This window comes from Canis lupus, chromosome 14 (assembly GCF_011100685.1).
Source record: "Canis lupus familiaris isolate Mischka breed German Shepherd chromosome 14, alternate assembly UU_Cfam_GSD_1.0, whole genome shotgun sequence".
NCBI lineage: Eukaryota > Metazoa > Chordata > Mammalia > Carnivora > Canidae > Canis > Canis lupus.
The window spans coordinates 14184555-14211955 of record NC_049235.1 but is presented as its reverse complement, the minus strand read 5'-3'; the positions used below and the strand labels follow the sequence as shown (position 1 = coordinate 14211955).

At 34.9% G+C, this 27401-nt stretch overlaps 1 protein-coding gene across 20 annotated transcripts in view; it reads right to left on the bottom strand.

Annotated features, from left to right (window-relative positions):
• The window catches only part of ADAM22 (ADAM metallopeptidase domain 22), a 224354-nt gene that overhangs the window by 24827 nt on the left and 172126 nt on the right, over positions 1–27401 (bottom strand). For 19 of the 20 annotated variants that reach the window (XM_038556711.1, XM_038556716.1, XM_038556719.1 and 16 more), the window contains 11 exons: positions 27316–27387; positions 26804–26896; positions 23175–23255; positions 20376–20426; positions 20087–20150; positions 18497–18602; positions 17591–17710; positions 14317–14485; positions 11346–11460; positions 8636–8726; positions 5180–5197 (listed from right to left, as the gene is read on the bottom strand). In XM_038556711.1, coding sequence (XP_038412639.1) covers positions 5180–5197; positions 8636–8726; positions 11346–11460; positions 14317–14485; positions 17591–17710; positions 18497–18602; positions 20087–20150; positions 20376–20426; positions 23175–23255; positions 26804–26896; positions 27316–27387 — 980 coding nt within the window. The remainder of the gene's footprint in view (positions 1–5179; positions 5198–8635; positions 8727–11345; positions 11461–14316; positions 14486–17590; positions 17711–18496; positions 18603–20086; positions 20151–20375; positions 20427–23174; positions 23256–26803; positions 26897–27315; positions 27388–27401) is intronic. The other variant, XM_038556714.1, reaches the window with a different exon arrangement.

Genomic DNA, 27401 nt, shown 5'->3' with positions numbered 1-27401 from the left:
GGCTCAGCGGTTGAGCACATCTGCCTTTGGTTCAGGGTGTGATCCCAGGAGCTGGGATCAAGTCCCACATTGGGCTTCCTGTGAGAAGCCTGCATCTCCCTCTGCCTAGGTCTCTGCCTCTCTCTTTCTGTGTCTCTCATGAACAAATAAATAAACCTCTAAAAAAATAAAAATAAAAAGAATGCCAAAGAATATCTCATCAACATCACATTTCCAACAATATAATCTATGGTTAACAAATCCTTTCTCATTATTACCTTTAATGATAATCTGTGTAAGCTGATGAGATATGCCTCACTAAATTCAAATTAAACAAAGACAGGTTCCAACTACACTTGACCTTTCTATTAATCTATCTCCCAAATTACCTTCTCTTTATGTGGTTCTGGCATTTGCGTATTTACCAAAGGCTCACTTGGCTGATGCTGCAGGCTTAAAGAGACTACCTCTCATGATGGATGGGCCTAGTTTTGTTGTTGGTTTTGTTTTTTTAAAACTATGAACATTTTACCATTCCTTCAGTGTAATTTCTCTGCAGTGCATGATCATGTTTTACACAATGCACAAAAGTCCTAAATGCTAAACATAATATAAACTGTGGGCTTCAGTCAAGGGGTTGGAAGGGAGTTCAAATTCAATGAGCTTCTGGGGCATGGCTTTATTTTTATCATGATGGGCAGATTAGGTTCTTAGCTATCGTTAATTAGACTCTAAAATACAGAAACTAGTTTGCATTCTCCTTAAAATTCCATAAGGAATGGATTTAACTTTCTTCACATAGTAAATAAATAAAAATATCAATGACAGATTAAGAATTTTGTTAAAGATCTCTTAAGAATAATTATTTAACATTCTTCACTGTCCAGAAATGTACCTCTTTTTCAATATCTATTGCAGATTATAATGAAGTTATTTCTTCTTGTTTAACCTTTAGTGAAGATAAAGACTATCAGGTCCCCATAATCAATAAAATAACATTTCATCATTGGTTATATAAGATCATAAATGACTAAGTGATCCTTTAAAGTTTTTTTAATTGAATTTATTTTTCTAGTCTTTATGGCTTTCTTCTTAAATTTTGCTTGTTTCATGGAATTTTGAATCAAGAAGTGATTACTACATTAGGTGCCCTACTGGTGCCAAGTTTTGTCATGGGATCATTACCTCATATTTCCGACATTATATGCAAATATTGTAGACACGCACATGAATTTTTGTAAATAATGACCAAAAGATAATAAAAAGTTATTTAACTGAATTCTTTTTCCTCAGAAAGGAACTCTGTTATGATGGAAATCTGGTCTTTCCTTAAAGGGTCCAATGAATATTAATATAAATTAATATTTTTATTATATATTAAATTATATTTATACTTACATAAAATGTATATATTTAACTTTAATCCTTACACAGACTTAAAATGAGAATAAAATGAAAAAAAAATAAGTCTTAACCTTAATGCTAAAGGAGGCATTTCTCCAATGCTTTGCTGGTGTCTGTCTGATATTAGAATTATTTACTGTTTTAAGAATATTGTGTAATGTGTACCAAGTCACACTGACAGATGCATGAATATCACTTAAATAATAATATAAAAACAAACTAACATAGTTTTGAAAAAAAGGAGGGAGGGAGGTTCACAAGCAGAAAATAGACTGGCTAAAACAGGTGAGAGAGAAAAGAAATGGGAAAGTGGGTTTCTGCTTAAGGTAGAGATAAGAAGATATGATCTTATTTATTCTATTTCACATTAATCATAATGTATGTTCATTTCAGACAAAAAATATTTCAGCTGAATATGGATGTTTTATAAATCCAAGGTCAAATTAATGTTTTCTTACTCTATTGCTACTTGCAAACCTATCTGAAAACTAAAGCTCAAACCTGTAAATCTTGTTACAAAGTATACAGCAGTTCAGGTGCCTGGCTGGCTCAGTTGGTGAAGCATGAGACTCCTGATCTCGGGTTGTAAGCTGCAGCCCCATGTTGGATATACGGATTGCTTAAAAATAAAATCTTAAAAAAAAAAATACAGAGTATACAGCTGCTAGATCCTAAAGCAATTATGCTAAAATATAAATGATAGCATCAACTGAAAATATTATGAAAGTCTTCTTTCCTGAAGATTCTAAAGAAAAAGAAGAATAGCCATCCTTTCTAGTAACTACATGATTAATAAAAACGCTCCATGGTTCCTATGTTACATGGTTCAATGCTTCATAAGGTACCACTGGAAGATATAAGGTGATACCATTCAAAAAAAAAAAGTGATACCATTCATGCATGGGGTACTGCCTCTACTGTGCCCAGAATAGGACTTCTCTTTTTATCAAGCACTTTGTAAACAAAAAGAAAACAAAACAAGTGGTTTGCTTCTTGTCTTCTTGCAGACTTGCAATTAAACCTATCATGCCAAGTTATCAAGCTCCTTCACAGAATTACTTGCCTGACTTCTCCAATAATTTGAAAGTTACACCTAATGGCATTTGAGCCATTATATCAGTAAGAATCTGATAACTGGCTACATGTTTAATACAGCCTTGCATTTAATATCAAAGGTAACCTTCCACCAGGTCCACCAATATGTGTGGGCCTCATTCATGTCAATGAATGCTTCCTTTCTCTTTGAGACCAAACACATCCACCTCCTTCATTTGAAGATTAGAGAAACACAGAGTCTTCAGAGACCACACACTAATAACTTCCCTTACTATGATGCTTTACAGATTACAAAGAGCTTTATCTGATTTTAAAGTTAAGTAATTTCCCAAGAAATCATATCCTAGCAAGTGATTTTCTGATTCCTTGTCACTTGGTCCTCCCACTATGGAACCTCAAAGGAAAACCTTTAAATTTAAAGATAAAGACAACTCAAAATTCTTATTTCTATTCGTAGCATCCTTTGGAACTGAACACATCTCTATCTGAACATCTGAAAATACTTTTATTAAGACTATACATTTCTGAATGCATGCTTTGGTCCATTGGCCTTACCACCTGCTCTATAACCGATATATATTCTTAAAAAGGAAAATCCTTCAGAAATTTATACATTCACAGGGCATCTGGGTGGCTCAGTTGGTTAAGCATCTGCCTTCAGCTCAGGTCATGTTCCCAGGGACTTGGAATGGAGTCCTGCATGGGGCTCCCTGCTTAGTGAGGAGCTCGATTCTCCCCCTCTCTCTGCCATTCCCCAGCTTGTACTCCTCTGACTCTTCCTATCTCTCTATCAAATAAATAAAATCTTAAAAAAAAAGAAATTTATACATGATTTGCTGATCTAAAGTCCATTATTTGCTACTTCTCCGTTTTGAGAATTATTATACAAGTATAAGATTCATTAGCTATGGACAAGGGCAAAAATAAATAAATACTGTAATGAAATATATCAAAATACACAAAATAAATCTGTCGAAGACATGACTCTCTCAAAATATGAACTAGATTCCAAAAGAGTAACCAGGTTGATAAAATGATGATACAGTAATATCAAGAGGCATGAAATTATATCAGACACATAAAGGAAACAACGCAAAAATGTTCTCAACTGTACCTATGCAGATATTGAGTTAAAATAAGAAGTTGGTACACAGTTTAACATATTAATAATTTTTATAGTACTCCAGGTGAGAACGTGTCTTAGAGCACTGTTTTAGGTTTGCTTATGTTACACATGTGACATTTCACTTTCCTTTTTATATGTCAGAAATATTAAATTACCTTATAGCCTTAGTTGCTACGGCAATGGCTGAGTCATCAATATTTGATCTTATTAGTCTAATTTTATTTTTCATTGGAGAAAGCCACCAAACTTAGATTTTTTGATATAACCGATCAAATTCTACCCAAGAGAAAACTTATATGATTCCAGCTCTTCTCCAGTGGTTCTAAACACAAGAGTTTTAAACATATCAAAAAGAAATCTAGTTTTTTTTAAACTTAACTAATTTTGTCTTAGATTTATTTTTTCCATTAATGATAAGTTATTTAGTTTCCCCAGAGCTAGATGAATATTTTCTAATATCTATGTTAACTGTCTAAGATTTCAGTTAATTCCCTATGAGCACATTTAGAGAGACTGAAGACACTTATGCCTAAAGTCTTACAGGAATTTTTTTTTTTTTTTTTTTTTTAGGGATTTTTAAATTACAACATGGAATGAAACAGAAGAATAAAGTTCAAAATTTTAATTTGTGAAAAAATGAAAGCTGGTTGGGGCCTAAAAAACTGTTATGTTTATTAAATTTTATTCTCAATCTGCCTGACATTTAACGGAACAGTGGGGAAAGTTAAGTGCGTACGAATCTGCACAGATATCTTGAGAACAAAACTAGTACTCTATGAGGTGCAAGATCTGGTCTTCCAGGATATTTTAATGTTTTGTGTCAGTAGCTAAGAGCATTAATAATTGTTTAAATGTGAAAAGTGTAGGGAATATCTCAATATGGGCGTTTTTATAAATCCACATGAATGCTCTGTATATCTTTTTATGCTGTTGTTAAACATAGATTTTAATGTTATGATGAAGTGGGTGTCTGATTTCATGGGCTTTTTATTTAAAAAAAAAGAAGTACACCAGACAATCTGAGATTCCAATAATGCAAATTATTTCCTTACCTATGCAATTACCTAATCAGTACAACAATATTTTCTTATGCAGAGGTAAACAGGTCCATTAAATACCAGGACATTCTCCTCATCCCAACACTGTGCCCATATACATTTTATCATTTATGAGTGGAAGTTATTAATATAACAGTAACAAAAAATAAATTCCTTCAGAAAGTACTAGGCAATAAGATTGCTCAAAAGATGAAGAAAAGCCAATTATATAAACATGAGTGATGCCCTAACATAGAGGAAGTTTGTTTTAGATGGGGAAAAAACTCATTTCCATTTATATTACCATAAAAGTAACACAAGTAACTTCTATTATTATGGTATTGTTGGATGAAAGAACCATTAAAATTAAATAATGATATGTCTATGTTAAAATGCTACATCCCACAGCTCCGTTATTAAAATTATCCTTTCAAGGTCATGAGAAACAAGGTTGCTATATGATCACTACAGCAGAGTAACAAAGTCAGCATGATTTATAATTGCATGTATGAATTCCAAGGATGCTAGTAGGATTTAAACCTTTCAGTTATGTGTTCAGATTATTCTCATCACATACCTCTGTTCTCGATAATTTCTTTTCATGGACAAGAAGAAAAGGGAAAAAAAGAAGAATTAGTTACCTATAGAAGTATATTCAGAGAGAGCAGTAAACATGAAAGCTCTAGCATTCGCTGAAAGGTCTCCACTAGAGGATTTTGAATTGTAAAACTAAAATGTGGAATACAAACACAATCACACACACATACACATACACACACACACACACACACACACACCTCTTTCTCTCCTTCATCTTTGTGATACCAAAGGGTTAGTGACAATATTTTCAAATAACTATTTTTAATAGCATAAATAAGCTTCAGTTACTTAAGAATATCTGTTTTTACAATATCAATTGTACCATATTAAACCTTTAGTTAGTAAAGTTCTAAAGTCAATTCTTATTCAAGTTACTTATTTAAATTAACCCCTTTCATAGAAATAAAAATCATAATTCATTCCTTCTGGAATATATACCTCAAACTAAAGCTCTTCCTAAGAATTTCAAATAGGAAGATATGATTGGACACTAGGACATCTTATTTCATCATGGATGATATAGTAGAGAATTAATTCACAACTTTTAGGGACCTTGTAAGTTATCACTACTTCCTGAAATTTTACACTGGAAATACTTCTTTCAAAGCTTAGTCTCTGTTTTCCATTTGGCCATACACCAAAACAAAATTACAGTTTTAAAACAAACTGCTATTAAACAAAAGTGTATTCTAGAGGGTGCAGTAGTAAGGCATCAGTGACTTTTAGCTTACAACTCAAAAGGCTTCATTTCTAATTTTCTATCATGACCTAGGTAAGTGCGAATATTTCGAAGACATGTTAGAAAGGTCCAGTAACTTAGTGGGCTTCCTTCCCAGATCAAGGATGTTTCCGTATCGATATTATTTGTACTTACCCTGTAAGTATCTTAATTTAATGATGAGCTCATGAGAGTGAAAGTGCCAATTTGTAACTTAACATTTTTCATACTTGAAACCATAAGGCGGGGGAGGGAATAAGCCTCAGAATCTTTCTATTCAGTATGTTTTACTTTTTACTCCCTCAGTCTGATGACCCGACTGGTCCATCAGGTCCAAATAAGTATTCCTCACTCCCTATTCCTGCCATTCCCTTAGTCCAAGACTTGGAGAAGGGGTAGAAAGCTTAAAAGGAAAGATTAATGAGGAAATGAATTCTCAGCTCCTAAATCCATTTTTGAATTTCAAATAGAACATGAAATTCATGAATTTAATTCCTGTAATAAAACTTCTACATTCTCATTCTATTCTTAAACATATTCTGAATAAGTTTAGTAGCATTAAAACTTCCATAATTTAGGTTCAAATTATTTACAAAGAGGATACTGTATGAATACGATTTTTGTCTTTTTCCTTAATGAATATGCAGAGAACATATATTCAGAAGTGAAAAAAATAGTGAAATCTTAAAAGAATTTCATAAAAATAAGAAATAAGTACAGAAAGAAGTACTTAAATTCTACTTAAAACAAATGGATACAGGTAATATATTATTAGCAAGAGAAGTTTAGATTTCATATTTTCTGAAATGTAATTTTTTCCAAGATTACAAAAACATGAAATACCAATTTGCATCAGCAGGTGGTAGAAAATCACACAAAACAAAACTAATAATTTTGCCTTCCTTTTTTCACATGACCAATGAAACCACTGAGCTACTTCAAAAGAGCAAAGCTTGTGATGGCAATTACCACACAGATCTTAAATCAGGGAAGTCAAGGAAATAGTGTGACTCCAAGATGGGGCTAATTCACCTGAGGTATGAAGCAAGATCAAATGATAAATATTCAGAAAAGCCTTTCTTTCAGACATGTAATTTTATAACTCCAAATGTTCTGATGAAATTGACTCATGCAAATAGAAATATACAATATAGTTAATGGCCTATACATCAAAGAGGCCCCTAGGTATTGAGCATCTATGAGCTGGTACACGACGAAGTACTCATTTAATCAAGACAAAGCTTTCCTACTGTGCTGTGCCTTCCTTTGCTGTCTGATGCTGTAGTTACTATGTTATGCTAAACTTTCCTGTCTATGCTGTCTGTGTTATTTGTTAATATAGCCTTCCACAAACACCAATGGATATTTTAATGCTTTCAGCATACAAAATTTATCTTGACAGTAAGCTAACTGCTCTCTCTTTTCTGCCAAAGAAACTCTTTCAGGTTTTTGACTTCACAACAAGCAACAGCCATATACACTTTCAAAGAAATTTCCTTCAATTGAGTTGGTTTAAGACCATGTCAGGTAATAATAATAATAATAATAATAACAACATCATATAATTATATAGTGCCAGTCTATAGAAAGGTGTTGGTGTAATTTGAAGCCTAAAATATTCTAATTCTCTATTCTTTCAGTGAAGTAAGTCTAGCCCATAGTGGGGGGGGGGGATGCTATAAAATGGGGTAATGGCCAGAATTTCTAGAAAAAATTGCAGGCCCTTCAAATGGAAAGAAACACCCAGGCCTAGGAGTACTGACACATCGTTATCAGAGATCAGCAGAACAATGATTTTAAGTTGAAATGTTAAACAGAACTTAATGTTCAACATATTTAAGTTTCAATTATTAAACTTACGTAAAATACTTGGATACTAAGGAAATTTTTTTACATTATAAGATTGAAGTACTTTAAAAGGAAACCAAACATATTAAATATATAAGTTTGGAACGTTTGAAGTCATCTACTTAGCTAAAATGTTCAAGGGGATTCAGTATTTAAATGTTACATAATTTGTAACTTTTTAAAATTCATAAATAAGAATCAAAAACTGATACACTGAATTTGAAGCTTAAGAGTTACATATTAAAAGTTGTAACTTACAGTTGATTCCTAATTTGAACAAATTAAATCTATGAACAGTATTTTCTTCACAAACACCCAATATTTAACCAATAATAGTGCCTCCCTCATACTGAGTGTGAAGATAAAGAAGTTTTGCCTCTGGCACGATGTAGGGCCATAGTAAGTAGACACAGATATGCCTCTGCTGTTCTTATTGATAACTGACGTTATCACTGCTGTTGTTACTAAAACGTTATGCTCCCTACATGACTGCCTTGCCTAGATTTCTGGGTATGGGTTTAAGTGACAAGAGCCTGTGTCACTAAAGAGCAAATCCACACAGCCTAGTGTAAGACATGATTTAGATTGATTTTACCTCACATAATGGTCTTAAAACAATATAACAGAAGGGAGTTATCTTTTAGAATTGAAGGGAATTATCTCAAAATCTAAGAAAATAAAATATTATTATTACCTCTAATCATGCCAAGAATAATCACTGTTTGCATGTTGAACCAGACTGATTTTTACCGCAGGTATATTTATCCAATAACACAAAACTTTCCAGGTGCTTAATTCATTTAGACAAAATGTCTTAAAGTTTTAAAGTTTATTTCAATAGTAATAATATTGAGACGTTTCACTTACTTATAACCCCATGCAGTTATTCCTAATATGAGGGCCAGCACTAAAATGGTGCCAGCGATTATGCCTATTATGATATTGGTACCAGCAACACCTACAAGAAAAAAAAAAAAAAGAAAAGAAAAGAAAACAATGGCGATCAGTGTGTATTACTGAAATTTTGACATAAAATTCCTTTAGGAATTTTATTCTCCATATTTGTACTCCTCACACTCACAAAATTATTTGTCTTACGAAGTGGATATTTTTTCCCTTTAAGTCTTAATTTTAGAGAATACTTTTTTATTTAATTTTTTGAGCTTATAACTGACATAAAGTTGTATAAGTTTCAGGTGTACAGCATAATGATTTGACATTCATAAATGCTGTGAAGTAAAAAAAAAGTTGGTGTTTTCTAAAGGAACAAAAAATCAACCATCATTACTTAGCAATCCCCATCAATTGTTTGTTTACATAAATATTTGTTTACATTCCCTTTTCATTCTTGTCCCAGTGCATGGTGCACAGTTTTATTTCCCATGTAATTTTCTGAAAAATAACATGAGGTCACTGGACTACAAGAAGGAGTAAAGATAAAAAGCAAAAAGATAAAAACACTACTATATTGCCATAGCACTCTTTGGACAGGAACCTGTAGAAACCCATGTTCCTTTTGACCCTGACCTCTTCCTCAGGAATTCCAGAAATGTGACTGACACTAACACTCCATCTTGACAACTAATGCAAGGTCCTTATCACTCTCAGTTGTATGGGTGATATTTTGTCTCTCAAATGCAAGCTCATAAAGAGAGAAAATGTGCCTCTCAATTTATACAATCAGTGCTCAGGTGATAGAGAATACAGGCACTGGGCCTCTAGTTCCCAGTCTTGGTAATGGTGGCTAGGGCATCGTAGAGAAGGGAAAATCAAAAGAAAAGACAGCATGTGGTGAGCAGGAGCTTGGGGCTGGTCAGGCCCAAGGGTGAGGCGGCAATAGGCTGGCAGAGGGCCAAGGCAAGGCTGGCACTTGGATTCAGAAATGGCAGCGTGGTGTCAGTATCTGCTGTCAGAAAGGCCAAGATGTGATATTTAGGGAGATCCTAGCAGTGTAAGCAGCCCAGGAAGTCGAAGGTTTAGTCAAAAAGCTCAAGTGAGGGCTCAAGAGCAGAAAAGGCAAATCAGAGGCCTGGCTGCTTTGCTGATAATGATTTACACCAGATGTTTAAATCACCCACATCTATTTCACTCAGAGCATCTCAGATCTTTCTTTGCTGCAATCCTGAAGCATCCTTTTGGATGCCAACAATCCGTAATCATGGGCAACTAGACAGACTGCAAATCCCCATGACAGAAGCAGCAGCCTCCCAGTCTGGGAGCCCTAAGCATGGCAGGGCACCTGAGAAAGCTGGAGGATTCCACCCTGAGCACATCCTCCATGGGATGGGTGGATGCAGATGCCAGAGGACTCACTGGCTCATTGGGTTTTCCTACTCTAAGGCCAAACATAGCAGTCTTTTCTTCAGCAATTTTAACAGGGATCAATAAACATAGATGCTTAGCCTGGTTATTTCTAAGTAACATTATGACTTTTGACAAGTCACTTAAATCTAATGGACCTGAAAAGCCTCAACTCTGCACATTAGCTGCTGAAAAAGCTTCACACTACCTTTGCTAAAACTGAAGATACCAGAATCTTCATCATTCTTGACCTCCCCTGATAAAGTCATCTTGGCTCAGATTCTTAGCCTGTTTGGATGATTACAATGAACATCTTTTTTTCTCACCCTTTGGAAGTGAATGGACTTCAGGATTTGATCATCATTTAATGCAGAACAGTCAATCATGAAAAATGATAAAACAGTTTAAAAGGGGACATCTACCTCTAAGGCATGTGTTCTTTCAACTATCTGCATTTAATTTCTACTTCTCCATTTGGGCCACTCTAGCTTTTACATCTGCATCTGTTTATTATCCATGTCCTTAATCCCCTTCCAGGCACCTTGGTCAGGTTACTACTTCTAGAATTACCCATAGTTCAGTCTACAGAACTGGGGTTGAATAGAAATGAGATTCTATAATAAAAAATACTAAAGCCAACAAGATATTTAAAATTAATTCTTCAGGAGCACTTGGGTAGCTCATATGGTTAAGCTTCTGCCTTCAGCTCAGATCATGATCCCAGGGTCCAGGGATAGAGATCCACATCGGGCTCCCTGTTCAATGGGAAGCCTGCTTCTCCCTCTCCCTCTGTCCACTGCCCCCCCCCCACCCCCCCCGCTCATGCTCTCTCTCACATTTCTCTCTCTCTCTCAAATAAATAAAATCTTTAAAAAATAAATCTGGTCAATTGTTTTTTTCTATTTATTCAATCCCCAAATAAAAAATTCTCCCCTTAAGTTCAGAGTTAAGAAATAGGACTATTTTCTTCATTTAAAAGAAATGGTTTGTTGTCACCCCCCTCCCCCAAAAATTGAAAAATCTCAGTCTGATGTAGGACAAGATAAAGCTAAATCATTAGACTAAGTTATATTTAATATTACACATGATTACAATAAAATGGAAAATATCAATTTCATACTGAGGATCCCAGTTGTAGATCATATTTGAACTATAAATATGATCAAAATAAATAAGTAAATAAATAAATAAAAATGATCTGAATGAAACAATCTAAAGAGCAATTCTCTTTCATTATGTGTAAAAACTATGTAACGGCACCAAATCAAGTACCTACCATTGCCAGAAAGAGTTATACCAGTCTTTGCATCATCATTGTGAGGGAAGTAAGTGCTACAGTCTGCACCTATCCAGTGTCTGTTACAAACACACTTCAGCTCATTACTGCAAATCTGAAATCCAAAATTAATCAAGAGTACAGGTCAACTCTTTGGTATAGAGGTATGAAAATTAAGCACTGATTTCTAACTGTTATATGGCTAGAATTTGATGGTGCTGAAAAATTATTAGTACTTTCTTCTTCATACCAATTACCTGATTTCCTACTCAAGTACCTAAAATAACATTTTCTAGAGATCAGCAGTTAGACCCGAAGGGAATAAAATTTTAACAGGTGGAAACAATTCATAGTCTAAAAAGAAATCAATGAAATTATTGTTTTGAATTGCATTAACTTTATAGGAGAGTTTTAAAAGTAGGCAGAAATACAATCATTTGCCAATTATCCAATATAAAATTTTCTTTCTTCCAAAGAAAGGGTCTTTATACCAAAATTGTATTCATCTTTCAGGAAGCAGATAAGATAAAGAGAAATCCAAGGAAGAAAAGGGAAGGTCTCTTACAGTGGTCTAAGAAGAAAGTTTCACAAAGTTACAGCCCTGGCACCTCAACCTAAGCTTTATTGATGAGCGACCTCCGCATCATGGAAACCACAAACCCCTCAAACAAAATGTAAGGAAAAAATTTCACATAAAATGGCAATTTTTTAAAATTATAAGACAATAATCTATAGTCACTTATACATCCAGGAAACAGAATCTACACCTAGATCTTATACTTCAAAACAACTTTGAATGGAATGGGAAGTAGAAAAGAATCCAATTAGGTTTAAGATCAGAAAAGTTCTTCAGGAGGTAAGTTTTCACTGGATCACTTTCTGTCTTTGCTCTGATCTAGTGCACAAGAAGATAACATACAGCCACATCTAAACATAACTATAAAATATGATAAGAAACTGCAGATTTCAAATTAATTCAATTATCAAACTTCTGCAGATTGACAGATATGCAGGCAGAAAGAGGTTTAGATTTAAAGTCAAAAGGCCAGTGTGTGACTGCCAATTTCATCCCTATCTTATTAATGGACTTTAACCAGGTCAACTGGCTTCTCCAAATATCAGTTTCCACACCATACAACAATGACAGAGTGACAAGAACAGTGACTCCAGTGTACAGTGATCACAATACAGTCTAGCAAACATTTATTCAACATGCACTATGCCTCAGGCATTGTCTTAAATATTACATATAAGTTAAATATTACATATAATTCACTCATTCTTCATAACAATCCTGTAAGGCAGGCAATATTATTATTATTTTCATTTTATAGGGGAATAAATTGAATCACACACAGGCTAAATAGGTTGCCAAATCTCACCCAGTTAGTAAGAAATAGAGATGGGATTCAAACTCAGACTGTCTGATCCCAAGCCCATACTCTTAACTACATAATGTAGAGTACATAGAGTATCTACTGTATCCTCATTTTAATTTTTGTTGTATATATAGTTACTGTGAGTTAAAAATACATAGGATATAATATCTCTGTATGATGCATAATTATTGCAAATTATTTGGATAATATTTGCTTCCTGAATTACTTGTGTCTATCACTTTTATTCATTTGCTAAACAAATGGTTTATTAACAAAACTGTTTGATCTCTATGTTATATACTCAGAATCTCTAGATGAAGAAGACATTGTTATCATTAGCATAAATGATCAAGTTTTTGTTGCATTCCCCCCAAAAGCATTACCCCTTAATATCTTCTCAACTTATTCAAGAAACAGGACTTAGCAGGAGCTAAGTCCTTTACAGGAGCAGAACCACTTACCATGTGCCTTCTCTATTTTCATTGCCTTAAGAATTTGTATCCTTTGCCAAAGAGTTACTATTGATAAGACCTCCCTAGAAAATTCTTGGCATATTCCTGGAGGATCTACATGCAATGACCAGGATTAAAGGTTTACAATTTCAGAACAGGGATCCTTTACCTCAACTGGATAATATGACCAGTTCAAGCAAAGAATCTAATTAGGGTAAAAAAAATCATAGTGCATGCCAAAAGGAAAAAGAAGCAAAGATGATTTTATTAGTATAGGAATTCCTAACTGAAAATGACCAAACTGTGATCACTATTAGAGCATGTTTAGCTAATTTATAAACTCACTTATATAGGACATTATCAGATATATCACTGAAAAGAATAGAATTTAGTCCTTTAAACAATGCCATTTTTTTCTTTTCATCTGTGATCAACATTTATTTCCCCGACTTATTCAGTTTTTACCTCTAGGAGTTATCCTCAACTAATACACACTTGGTGTGGCTACAGCAGGTATTTATGATCTATTCTAATTGCTCAGTGACTGGACCATACCAGTTGTTAAATATTGTGGTCAATGCCCCTATTTACACTTTTTTTACACTCTTTTAAAATCCCTTTATAGGGAATCCCTGGGTGGCTCAGCGGTTAAGTGCCTGCCTTCAGCCCAGGGCATGATCCTGGGGCCCCGGGATCAAGTCCCATATCGGGCTCTCTGCATGGAGCCTGCCTGTGTCGGCGCCTCTCTCTCTCTCTCTCTCTCTCTCTCTCTCTGTGTGCATCTTTCATGAATAAATAAATAAAATATTTTTAAAAAATCCCTTTATAGTTTATTAAAACTTCTCTCCCAGATCACTTGTAGAAAACTGACATTATATTATATGAAATCACATTAACATAATAAGAAAGAAACAGAAGAATTTGGTTTGGAAGATTATACTTTTCCTTATTCCTAGGCTTGCACAGATCACACAACAGAAATATTCCAATGACTATGACCAAATAACTGTTTACGTGCCAGCTAGCAACATGAATAAGCATATTTTCCATTTTTACAAAATAAGCAGGTTAGGGTCATATCTACTTCTGTGATATGAAAGAATAGAGGAGTTTCTCTATGGTAAGGTACTGAACACTTACTCCATTTCCTGAACAAACAGTGCCTTCTTTATTGCTTAAGCAAGTACTAAAGTTGAAGGAAGCTACCGGAAGACATCTGTGTTCTAAGCACATCATTTGGGGACCACAAGGAGTTCCATCTTCCACATAGCCAAGATCTACATCTTCTTCAAGCTTCACATGCCCACCACTAAAAACAGAGAACAAAAAGAAAAGAGGACTCAATTAATTCACATTCATTTTGAGAATCTGCTTAAAATCTAAAAAGTGGGGTTTCCTGGGTGGTTCAGTCGATTAAGTGTCCAACTCTTGATTTCAGCTCAAGTCATGATCTCAGGGTCGTGAGATAGAGCCCTATATCTGGGCTGAGCATGGAACCTGCTTGGGATTCTCACTCTCCCTCTGCTCCTACCCTCTGTTCAAGCATGCATGCTGTCTTTCTCTCACTAAAAGCAAAACAAAACAATACTAAAAAGTGGGCAATACTACTTTCTCTATTTTTCTATTTATTATCTAATAAAAACCAATAGCATAACCATTTTCAACCTCTAAATGGAGAAAGCAATTGAATCTTTTGATCTAATTCCTTTCAGAGACATTGACATATTTTAGTATTTAAACATTATATCGAGGGCCTAAATTGAAACAGCTTTATCACTTTGCCTTGGCTCATGTACAAGTCAAGTGAGCCATTATTATAGCATTTGATTTGAATAAGTAGGTTTCAAGATTTCACACATGTTTCAAACATGGATGGAAAGTGGTTTGGGTTTATATTTTCCAAGAAGACTGCTAATTTAAAAATTATATTTGAGAGTGGCTAAGTTATTGTAACTTCACTATTCAATATAACAAGCCTACAAGTTATATAGAAAAAAAAAGAATAGGGTTAAAATGTAAACTCATAATTAATTTATTCATATGGTACCATGTCAATGTCAGCACATAAATCTCCTTTCATTTTTATCAAAATGAGACATGCATATAGTTTAAAGAGCCAAACAGACAAATTGGTTTTTAAAAATCCAATAAAGTGGTCCAGTGCCCTCTCCTCCATCATATATCCCTCCTTGGAGGAAACCACTGTCTACATTTAATTGATTCTTTTGTTATTTGTGTACATATCTTTAAATAATGAGTCTGTGTTACTATTTTTTATTTTTCCATCTCAGATACTATCAACTGACTTCCCTCAATGGAATCTGACAATTTATATCTTTCTCCTATCCTCCCACCATAAATTTTGTTTAATTGTCAAATCAATAAAAATGCACATTTTTAGGACTATGTTAATGTTATTCAGTTGAGTGATACAGTATGCCATAATTAAATCTTTTCCTGTACTTTTCATTTCCCCTTAGATTAGCAAGTCTCTTATTTGTTTGTTGTCTTTTTACCTAGTTTTTCTAAGAATTTGTCATTAATGCAAAACTAATCAAACTGCTGGCCCCAAAATCCTCAAGATATGTCTGAGCATCAATTCATCTTCCTGTAGAAATCTCTCCTGGAGTTATTAACTGGAGTGTGCCCTGCTCCTGTCTGATCTGGCTGCCCACTGTACCTTGTGCAGAACTGTAATGTCTGGGATTTCCCCTCACCAATCATTGCAGGATTGGCCTGAGTCTTAATGGTGGGCATCTTGTTTCCTATATGCCCAACCTTTCCCTTTCTTAGTTTATTCTTTCATTTTAGTGCAGCACAATTTCTAATATCTTCCTGAGAAAGGGTATCAGGGAATACATTTATGGGGAAAACTGTATATCTAAAAGTTGTGTATATTTTCTGCCTTCATACTTGATTGTTATTTTGCCTGGGTACAGAACTTAGTTCAGAAATCATGTTCTCCATTGTCTTCTGGCCCTCAGGGCTCCTTGAAAGATCTTAAGCTTGATCCTTTTTTTATTCCTCCCTGTAAACATTCAGGATTCTTTTCTTTGTCCTAAGATTCTGAAGTTGCATAATGATAGGTTTAGACGTCCTCTAATTTCATTCATTGTACCTGTACTTAGTGAGCCTCTCAATGTAGGAACTCAAGTCCATTCTTGGTAGACAATCTAAGTCACTCACTGACGATTTCTTCCCTGCTATTTTCCCTGTTCATCATTTCTCTTCCAACTTGGTGAGATTTTCTCTTTGTCTCACTCCTTTAGCTGCTTTTGCTCTACTTTCTGGGAGATCATTTCAACTACTGAGTTTAATTTCTACCTCTATATTTTTAATTTCCAACAGCATTTGTTTCTATGAATGTTCTTCATTTAAAAAAAAAATAGCACTGCATTCTTACTTCATGATAGATATTTCTCATAAATATCGATAGGTACCCTTTTTTCTGGTTGTTTTTATCTTTTTGTGTATGTGTGTGTACGCATGTATGTGTATCAGTGTCTTCCTTCACATGTCTGATAAACAGCTCATTTTGGGTTGAGAAATCAGATAAATGATAGGAAATTTTAGGGCTTTCTGGCTGAACATGGATGAGGCTAGAACACTTACATACACTCTGATATCAATATTGCCAGTTGTCCTTCAGTATGGAAATCTGTTTTATTATGTGCAGAATGTAAAGCTCAAATCTTCCATGGGAGGGTGAGCAATCTCAGTTTAGGTGAGTCAGGAAGTAATCTGTTAGCAGACTTTCAACTATCTTCTTTATTTTAACCCTTCCCTGTCCCTGAAACCTTTACTCTGTCTCTCAGAAGTAGATCACGCTGCCAATTTTTGAGCCTTTGGGGAAGTGATTTGATGTACTATGTAGCTCTCCATTTTCTCCATTACCGACTCAGGAATTCAGGTTTCTTAGTTTTGACAATCATTTGCCACACATCCATTTGGCTCTCCACACTCAAAAATTTTGTTACTGTTTTGTTAATTTTGTTACTGTTGCTCCCTTTTTTTTACCTCCCTGTAGATACACATGAATTCTAAAAAAAAACAAAAAAACAAAAAAAAAAACTCACTTAGTGTCATTTTAGTGGGATTTCAGAAGGGAGTAAAGGAAGACGCATATATTTAATCTGCTGATTTTACCCAGGCGCTCTGAGTCATTTTCACTGACAGGAATTAAATACAAACTAAGTCCTGTAAGATTTTCTTAACCCATTAAATATAACTCCAGCAAGCATAGTCAACTAATTCTTACCTTCTTTTCAACCTTTTTGTATCAAGATTTACTTGGTCACCCCTATGGGCTAGATTCTGTTTCACCTTGCTAACACTCATGGGAACAGAAAACCAAAGTAACCCTACATGGCATTCCTTTGAGGAATCAATGTTCTCACAGAATGGAGATAATTACCTGCAGTTTAATGTCCTTCCCTGCTGCACAACTAAAGTAGATGTGATTTCACCATCAAGTTCTCCAAGTCTGGGTATATTACCAATATTGGTGCACAAAAGGTAACCACAAAGCACATCCCTGTGTTAAAAGACACCAATTATTTACTTCTTTCCCCAAAGAGAGAACAAACCATGTATAGTTAGAACAATAATCTTAGCTTATTTTAGGATTTTTCTTAATCAACCATATTTTATTTGCTCAAATTAGAAGTTAAGCCCAAAACAGTCTACCTCCTCCTTTAAAAGTGTATTCTCTGAACATGTTATCCATATACCAAAATCCCAATTGTTTTCTAGCTTTTCCTTTACTGTCCGTTAGTTCAAGCATTTCTTTAAAGGAAATTATCCACCAAAAATACTTCTTTTAGATCAGAATCTCTTTCCCTAGAACACATTACTGGATATGCTAAAACATTTTTAAAAATATTTGACAAGTGAATAAATGACTGTTGGATGAGTACTGGAATACAGCTCTTTCTTCAAACTGTTTCCCCAGAATTAAAAATTTACATATATATATATATATATATATATATACACACACACACACACACACACACTAGATTCTATATATTAGATTTTCAGCCACATAGACTCATGATCCCTTTTTCAATATAATCCACTATTTCCTCAACTATCACATATAATTCTAATTTAACTTCTGAAATATTTCCAGTGGTATTAAATATTGACATATTTTCTATATCTAGCATATTTTAATTACTAAAATACATAATAAAAACACGTATACTAATAAATATTTTGTCAAGAATGATTAGCAGACTATCAAGATAATATATGGAAATATCAAACTTCATCAGCTAGAGAAAAAATAAAAATTACTGGGCAAACTTCTCCATCTCACCGTTTGTTGCACTGTATCCACGTGTCTTTGTCTTTCCCACAGTTACCCTTCTCGGTCCCTTCAATATTGAGTTTCTCATAGCAGTATTTATCTGATGCCATTACCTCTGGAGCAGAACAGAGTTTTCCATCAGTGAGGGATACAACACAGGAGCAGCTCAAAATGCTTGTAATAAGGGAAAGTAGCCATTTAAGGGCTCTTCTTTAAGACAATGTGGCCAAGTCCAAAAACTGTGTCCGTGGTTCTCAAGAGTTGTCCTTTATATCCATAACTCAGTTACATTCTTCATTGGAAATTTGGAAAACAAATCTATGTAGATCTTTGATGAGACAGAGGCTATAGGTTCCAAGAACAACACCCTCAGAATTTGGCCACTAATTAGGTGAAGATGTTACCAAATTGTTCCTGGAATAAATACTCCACATTTTAATCTCAGTGCAAATGTAAAACACAAATTTCTCACTTGGCAACTTTTATTAATCATAATGACAAGTTTATTAAAATAACGAGGCACTGTAACTAAAGATTCAAAAAAAAGTAGTATAACTTCCACCTTTTATACTAATTCTTAACAACTATCAAAAAAACAATTTAATTTCATTCTGGCTTTAGACAAGCTTGAATTCACACTAAATCTAGGACAGTCAAATAACATTTTAAGCTATGTCAGGTTCTTTATCAGGACTTTATCTTGGCTAAAGACAGGGCTGGTTGATGGAACTGTCCCTAGAGTGAGAACAAAATGACTTTTGCAAACTAATCAAAGATAACTGTTTGTGTCTATTTAAAAAAAATCACATTGGTAGGTTTTTTTTCTGTATTTGTGTATTTTCTCCCATTCCCCAGTTATTCACAAGAGGGCATATACTTGCACTCTCAGAAAGAATATAGCCACTATTTGTGACAATTAAAGATTATCTTTATAGCTTACTTCTTACTACAAATTGTTTACTGAAAGAGTTCAAAGCAAAAATTGCCTTCAAAGAAATATATGGAAGAGTATTTAAATACACATTTACACAGAGATACAATTTAAATAATGTTTGATACAAATATTAGATATTTCCCTCTGAAAATCTGACAAACTTTGAAAGCAATAAAGCTATAATTTTTTTCTGACATGGCACAGCTACCTCAGCAGAAGGTGATTTGTAATTAGGAAAGCCAATTAGACTTTAAGAGAGATAGTTTAGGAAGAAAAAGTAACTCTAGCCAAGCCAGGGTGCCCTATCCAGGGTCCATGCCCATCACATATGATTGTACAGGTTTCGCTTAAGGACCTCAGCTGAGGAAACTGTGAATGGAACTGAAATCGAGGCTTGCTCTATTCCCCAGGCTGCACACCCTGGAGTGGACTTTATCTGCCCAGCAGCAAGGCACCTTCATTCTTGTCCAAAGGCACAACCAACTAGCCAACTGTCTTCTCAATGGAGTTACTTTTCCCTAATGGCCATAACAGTGCTCCTAGTAAGACCTAAAGTGTCTTTGAGAATCCTCTGGTCATAAAGTGGTTGAAAATTTACTTCCAGCTCACATGTCCTTTGACCGATATTAAACTTTGAAAAGGATCCAGGCACACTCTTTACTTACTTTGCCCCCAGATGTATTTGCATTGCCTATCCCTGGTTTTACATCTTCCTCCAAAGCAAATCCCCTAAAATGGAAAAGCATACCAATTAAAAATGCAATGTCTGCTTATGCTGGACCACTGAAAAAAGAAAATACGACTGGGAAAACTAGTAGGTGAGTATTATAAAACCTTTTGTCTTCAGAATTGATCACAAAACATTTAAATTGATTTTCCTATTTTGATAAGATTTAAGTATTTTCTTTCATGCTGGTACACATGAAAGATTTAGGTAAAGATGAAGTAACCTACCTGAATACCATCACATGAATATCCATCCATTTTATGAATATTGGGGGCACACTAGGAAATGAAAACAGAACTATGAACCAAGTGCACAGCAAAATATCTGGCTGAACTAATCCTTGTAATGTTTTCATGTTTTTTGAAAATAAAAGTCTGATAATATGGCTAAGTCCCTTAAAACATCTGAAAATAAAAACAAAAAAAGATTAAGAGGAAGCAAAAGGAAATACAACAATTGGTGCACTTTCCCCTAAAAGTATGGATCTACCAGTTGATTACACAGTAGCAAATAAAAAGAACTGATGCTATGCCTCAGCCAACCCTAACATTTCAGAGCATCTTGCTTTATACACTATTCCTCAGAGCAAGAAAAACAAGAGCACAAAACAGAAGCAAGGAGGATGCCAACATAAACGGAGCAATAACTAGTTTCCTCCTTTTTTTTTTTTTTTTTTTTTTGCCATGGGAAGCACACAGCCCTTACTCCTAAAATGCCTCTTGAGCAGAAGTCCAACTTAGGCACAGTAGAAAAAACCATATTTATAGCCCCATTTTTCCCTTGTAGCAATTGCAGAAAACTGCAAAACATTCTTAATAAACAGTATTTAAGATTTTATTATACATTTTTTCTATCTTTATAATTATATACTCCCTTGAGAAAATGCAGGAAATGTAAAAGAAAGAAAGAAAGCCTCTCAAGAGAGAGCCACCACTCAAAGACAACATCTTTTTATATTTTGGTATATTTTTTCTCTACCTTTTTCTACGAAATTTGATTTTTTAAATACTAGTACATCATCAAGTTACAGATAATATTTGATGTCCTGCTTCTTCCCCTTATACTTTCATCACATGAATTTCCTCAGGTCATAATAAGCTTCATTGTAGGTATCATCTTTGGTGGGTATAATACACTGCATTGAGCTAACAAACCATATAACCAATATACTACAATATTCACTTATAACTGCCTCCAGGTTATTGTTACAACTAATTCAACAAGAGCATCTTTATACATCATCTTTGGATTTTAGATTCTTTTTTAAAGCTCCAGCTTATTTTATAATCACAGTCCAAAGAAGTGGCTCTAATATACTTTCCCTCCAGGAACATATGAGGCAATCATTCATCATACCCTTTTTATCACTAAGTATTAGCTTATAAAAACAATGCCAATTAGATAGTAAGAAAATAAAATACTTCTACAAAAAAGATCTTTAGTCTCTTAGGATGACTACCTTTAAAATAAAGCCTTTTAATGATTAATGCAGATATACTATTACTGAATCCCTCTTCTCTAGAGGAAAAATATGTAGGCTGTCCTTGCTTTTCATAGCTCCAATATACATGAATTTCAGATATCATGGTTTTGTGAAATGACATCAGTACCCCAATAACACAGTTCCAATTTCAGTTACCAAAGCATAATAACTGTAACTGCCTAAAGCACAAACTCTGCTACTAGCCTTTCATTCCATGCTCACTAGGTATATAACAGTTGCCCATCATGGTCAATGATGGCATGTCACTTTTTGCAAAGTCTGTCAGTGACTGGTCACTGCCTGTGGTCATTTAGTTTGTGCACAGACAACAAAGGCTGTAGGTGTGGTGTTGCCTTTCTGTCTCTGGGTAATAGCAGGTGAGTGACGTTTTATAAAACTAGATAATCCTAAGAGGGAATTGGGCAGCAAAGATGAAAATCCAGAAAACAAATGAAAAATGATGACACTAGAATTGAAATTCAAATCAATTGTAAATTGAGTCACAGCAAAAAAAAAAAAAAAAAAAATCACTGACTGGGCACATTGATACTGCTATTTGGCAAAAACAAACAAACAAAAAAACCCCTCACATTGACACTTTCACATCTCTTGGAGGTATTTCATGACATTGAAAGTGCAAAGGATAAAATGTCAAAAGCTGATCCAAACTTAGAAGGGAGTCTGACAATTCAACAAAGCTATAGTAAAGATGCTGATGATCGATCTTAAGGCTTATGGCCAGAAGGTATGCACAGCCCAAACTTCTCCTGATACGATTTTACAAAGAAATAAAATTTGTAATTCTCAATGTTTCTGTTTTATGTTAGTGGGCTGAATAAATATCAGTTTATTTTTTCATTTCCCTATTAACTTAAAACAAAGAGTAAGAAAGGTTTTAGTATGCTGACATTTTTTTTTAAAGATCACAGCACAACTGTAATGTTTTGCACTGATTATTAAGATGACTTTACATGATTTCAGCTTGCATGGCCGTTGTTATCGCCCTACACTACCACACAAACTGAGGACTGTCTGGAAATATAATCACCATGTGAAATCTGTGAACCCTCACCAAAGTTTATCAGCTTCTCCATCTTCTCCACTTACAACTACATGATTATTAATGGGTGAGGTGGTGCATATGATCTCAGATAAAGAAGAGTCAAGACAGAAGAACAGACTCCTCCTCCGAACTAGCGCTCTGTGGGTCTCTCTGTGTTGGCTGGCTCCTGTTTCAACCAGCTGGAGGGAAAATTAGACAAAAAGCAAATGCCTTTTACTCTTTACTTAAAAACAGAAATGAAATAGTTAAGGCAGTCTTGCAGTCTGAGGTTAGTTCAGCACTGAGATAAAATGATGCTACACATCAGCTCAGGGTCTGATTACTGAAACTGAAATTCCTGAGAAGTAAATAATGGGAGAGTGAGAAGTGATGTGAAAAAGACATGATATCCTGTTCCTTTACATTTTGCTTGGGGACCAGTGCACTATAGCTACCCCTGCTCTTTCCCATTGAGTTTAGAACAATGATTCTGTAAATTACCTGGCTTGAATTTCCCGAGCATGTTTCACGAATATCGCAATCGTTTACCGCTTCTCGGCACACGGTCCCCATAGGCTGAAACTAAAATGAACAAAAATCAATGTGCAAAACTGTTGGAAAAAAAATCTCACACAGTACCATCTCAAAAGAAAAGCAAAATGAGTCTTCTTGGATAGGAATATCTCAAGCAATTTTAAGATGGTAATCTGTGAAAACCACATTACTGAATGAACTGTTCATTTAATAGCTTTCAGGAAAAGCTTCTGGTTTATGAAATAATCTACACAGTCATCACATGTAAGTCTTACAATATCTACTAAAATAGGATGGGTCTTGATGAGCCATCTCCCCAGAAGGACAAGCCAGTCCAATTTCTACTAATTCTTCCTCTCAAAAAAGGCTTTGGATTTGCACTTTACTCTTCATTCTTACTGGCACCTTCATCATTTTACTTTTTTTTTTTTTTTTTTTGCCTTATCTGCCAAGATTCTGAACATTACATTCTAGGCTGAATTGCAAAAGTTAGATTTTCTGGTAAAGTGATTTCTTCCCATACTGTCCTTTGTCTCAGGTCTCATTTTTATATAGATCTATGCTGTGATCTTTTATTCTTGTCTAATGTTTCTATTGTTGGTACCTGTGTATGAAAAGGGTTTTTCTCTTTTCTTTTTTTTTTCCTGCCTATTTGCAATCACCTGAAATATTTCTTGTAGGTGTAGGAGTTACAAATAAAATTTTAAATTCACTGAATTTATAAATTGTGAGAGTACTCATTATAAAAAAACAAATATAGATACACAAAGTCATCATCCTTCCCCTCTCTTCAATCTCATTCTCTTTCCCTCTCCAAAATGCTAATACTGGGGACTAGATCCTCCTGTGTTTTTATGTCTGCTCATACAAACATACACATTACTCAGACCCTCTCTCCCCCACCAGCTTTCATCTTCTCTCCCTTGCTCATAACCCTCCAAGCACTTAGTTTCCTATTGTCCATAGACTATGAATAGTACACTGCCAACTCTAATCGGGATTTCAACAGATATTTTTTAGAAGATCTGAACAAGATTTGTGTTCATTCATTCATCAAGTATTTCTTAGGCACTTAAAATGTGCCAGGCAGTTTCTTGCACTGGGGACTCAGTGGAGAACAAAATACAAGAATCCTGTTTGCAAGGAATTCACATTTTAGTGGGGTAAATAGGCCATGAAAATAAAGAAATAAGCAGGACAATTTAAATTCATATACTCTGGTTCTCTTCCTTCCAACTTCTTGGGATTGCGGTAAGCCACAATTTTAGAGTCTGAAGTGGAAATATGAGCATATTTAAGATGGAGTTTATATGAGAGTGTGAATCCTCAAGAACTGCCAAGACACTTTTAAAAGAAAGCATAGTGAAGGACAACTTGCTCTCAGTGCTGGGATACAGCAGTAGATAAACTGACCCAAATCCCTGCCTTCTTGGAACTTACTAATGAGTGAACAAAAAAAATAAACAAGTCAATTAGCAATGTTTCACAGTAGTGGTTAGCAAATTATGGCTCCAGGGCAAAAAGTGGCTGGTCATATGTTTTGATAAAGTTTTATTGGAACACTTTTGTTTCTATATTTTTGATGACTGTTTTCAAAGGCAGAACTCAGTAACTGAGACAGAGACCTTATGGCCTACAAAGCCTAAACAATTTACTACCTGACCCTTTCCCCAAAATGTTTGCCAACTCTGATTTAGATATACTTTAGCATATATGCATATAGAATAAATAGAGATACACAGGATTTCTCAGCCTGTTTTTCTATTCCCCCTTCTCCATTCATTATCCTGCCTCTGGCTCCTTGATGAGTTTAGGATGGAGAAAGAGCTGGGAGTGCAAGATAGTGAAATTGGCAAAAAGCTCTTACTTGACTGCTATAGCTGCAGCTTACTTTGTGAGGTAGTTAATCACGACATTTTATTGTATATATTGTAATTCTATTATTTTGAATTTGTTACTTGAAATGTTCATATCACAAAAAGTCTAAATCTATACATCAAAATAAAAATGATATCTTACAAACGGGCAGACTAAAAACGTTGAGGATTAAAATAAATGATTGGGACCCTTTTTATGGCAGTTGGGGAAGATGACAGACTAAACAGATGACACAATCTAAATCTTAAAATGCTGTTTCATATTTGATTTAATCTTCCTTTTTTAGAGTGCTTTCAGAGATCTCTGCCAGTGGCTTGTCTTAAAAAGCTGCCAGAGACATAGTTGTAAAGTAGAAACAACAAAAATTGCTGCCAGCAGATCTGTGATGTAACTTCACATCTATTTCTTAATAGCTGAATGAGCATATGCAGGTCATATCACTTCCCTGACACCAGGAATGCTCAACTGGAAAAATATGGATAATAATGCCTATCCCAAAAGTGTGGTTATGAGCATTACCTACAACAGTCGTCTCAACCAGCAGTGATTTTGCCCCCAAGGGGACATTTGGCAATGTTTGGAAATATTTCTGGTTGTCATGACTGGGAGGGGTGGTGCTTCTATCTAAGTGGGTAGAAGTCAGCGATGTTGCTAAATAACTTACAATATACAAGACACACTCTCAAAACAAAACAATTATCCAGCCAAAAATGTTGACAGTGCCAGGACCGAGAAACCCAGATACATGATGATATAAATTGAAAGTGTTTAACACAATCTCTTTGATTGTATCTGGCACACAGTATCTGGCACACAGTAGATACTTAATATGATAGGTTCATATCCCACTCTCCCTCATTAGATGAAAGTTAGTCAATCAGCAAATAGTCAATAAGAGAGTGCTGTGCATATTTATTTATTCATTCAACAAATATTTACTAAGGAACCTGTACCAATTACTGGTTAAGTTCCAGGCAGTGCCTCCACAAAACATACATACTGAAATGGACACTAAACCTTAGAGCTAATACAGAATATTATACAATATTTTATATAAGAAGAGAAAAAAGAAATAGATTTCCTTAAAAAAAGGTAAGGATCAAATATCTTCTGGTTATGATGTTAAGCCTTAAATATTTGGGGACAGGCGTAGGATGCTATTGGGATGATGAAAACAATGTGCATAAAGATGAATTCTAAACTCTCTTGCATGGTGCATGGTAATACACATAAGATGTTATCATGTCTAAAAGTATAGCTTCTGCTCCTTCAATAGCTAATGCAAGAAATAAACTAAGCACAGCAGCAGAAAAGAAGAATCTATTGAAATATCAACTTGGCTTTACAAAGAAAAGAAAAACACTTGAAGGTTAAGAACATCTGACTTTGGTTAATGGGCATGCACCTCAGGCAGGCAGTAATGAGAAGAAAAACTGGGAAGTAAACAAGTTCCAGGACCCAGCTGTCTGACTTAACTTGGTACAACACCCTGGGCAACTATTTAATCAGTACATGCCTTGGTGTTCTCAGCCGTTAAGTAGGAATAAAAATAGTAATGAGACTTCAAAAGATTCTGTGAGGATCCTGTAAAGCAGGTGGCACTTAGTCATTTAATACATGTTAGACAGTATTATTATTATTATATTTGCCTAGCCTTGATGATTTAATCACATACATCCTCTTTTCTGTCAATTAGTCATTGCTTAATGTTTATTTACCTTGCACTTTTTACAACAAAGACCATCACTGCATTGAGACTCTTGAGTCAAGGTGCATTTCTTACAACATTCTGCTCCTTCAAGGACACACTCCTAAGGAATATAAACATTTGCAAAACATCATAAAATGGCATCATTTTCTGAAAGTACCAGGATAATTTTTAAATAAATGTATAACCCTCCAATAAAAATCTTTCTTCCATATAGCCTATGAAATTTCCACACATAACACCAGCTCTGTATATCTCGTGTGTGGACTTGAAATGACCCTGAATAACCTAAAAAAATAAAATCATCAAAACACCCAGAGAGGGATCCCTGGGTGGCACAGTGGTTTGGCGCCTGCCTTTGCCCCAGGGCACGATCCTGGAGACCTGGGATCGAATCTCACATCGGGCTCCTGGTGCACGGAGCCTGCTTCTCCCTCTGCCTGTGTCTCTGCCTCTCTCTCTCTCTCTATCATAAATTAAAAAAAAAAAAAAAAAAAAAAAAAAAAACACCCAGAGACTTACTGCCGGGGTCCCACAATCACACTCTTCTCCAGTTTCAATGAAGCCATTGCCACACTCAGGAGGATCGAGAAGCTGCAGGATGAAAT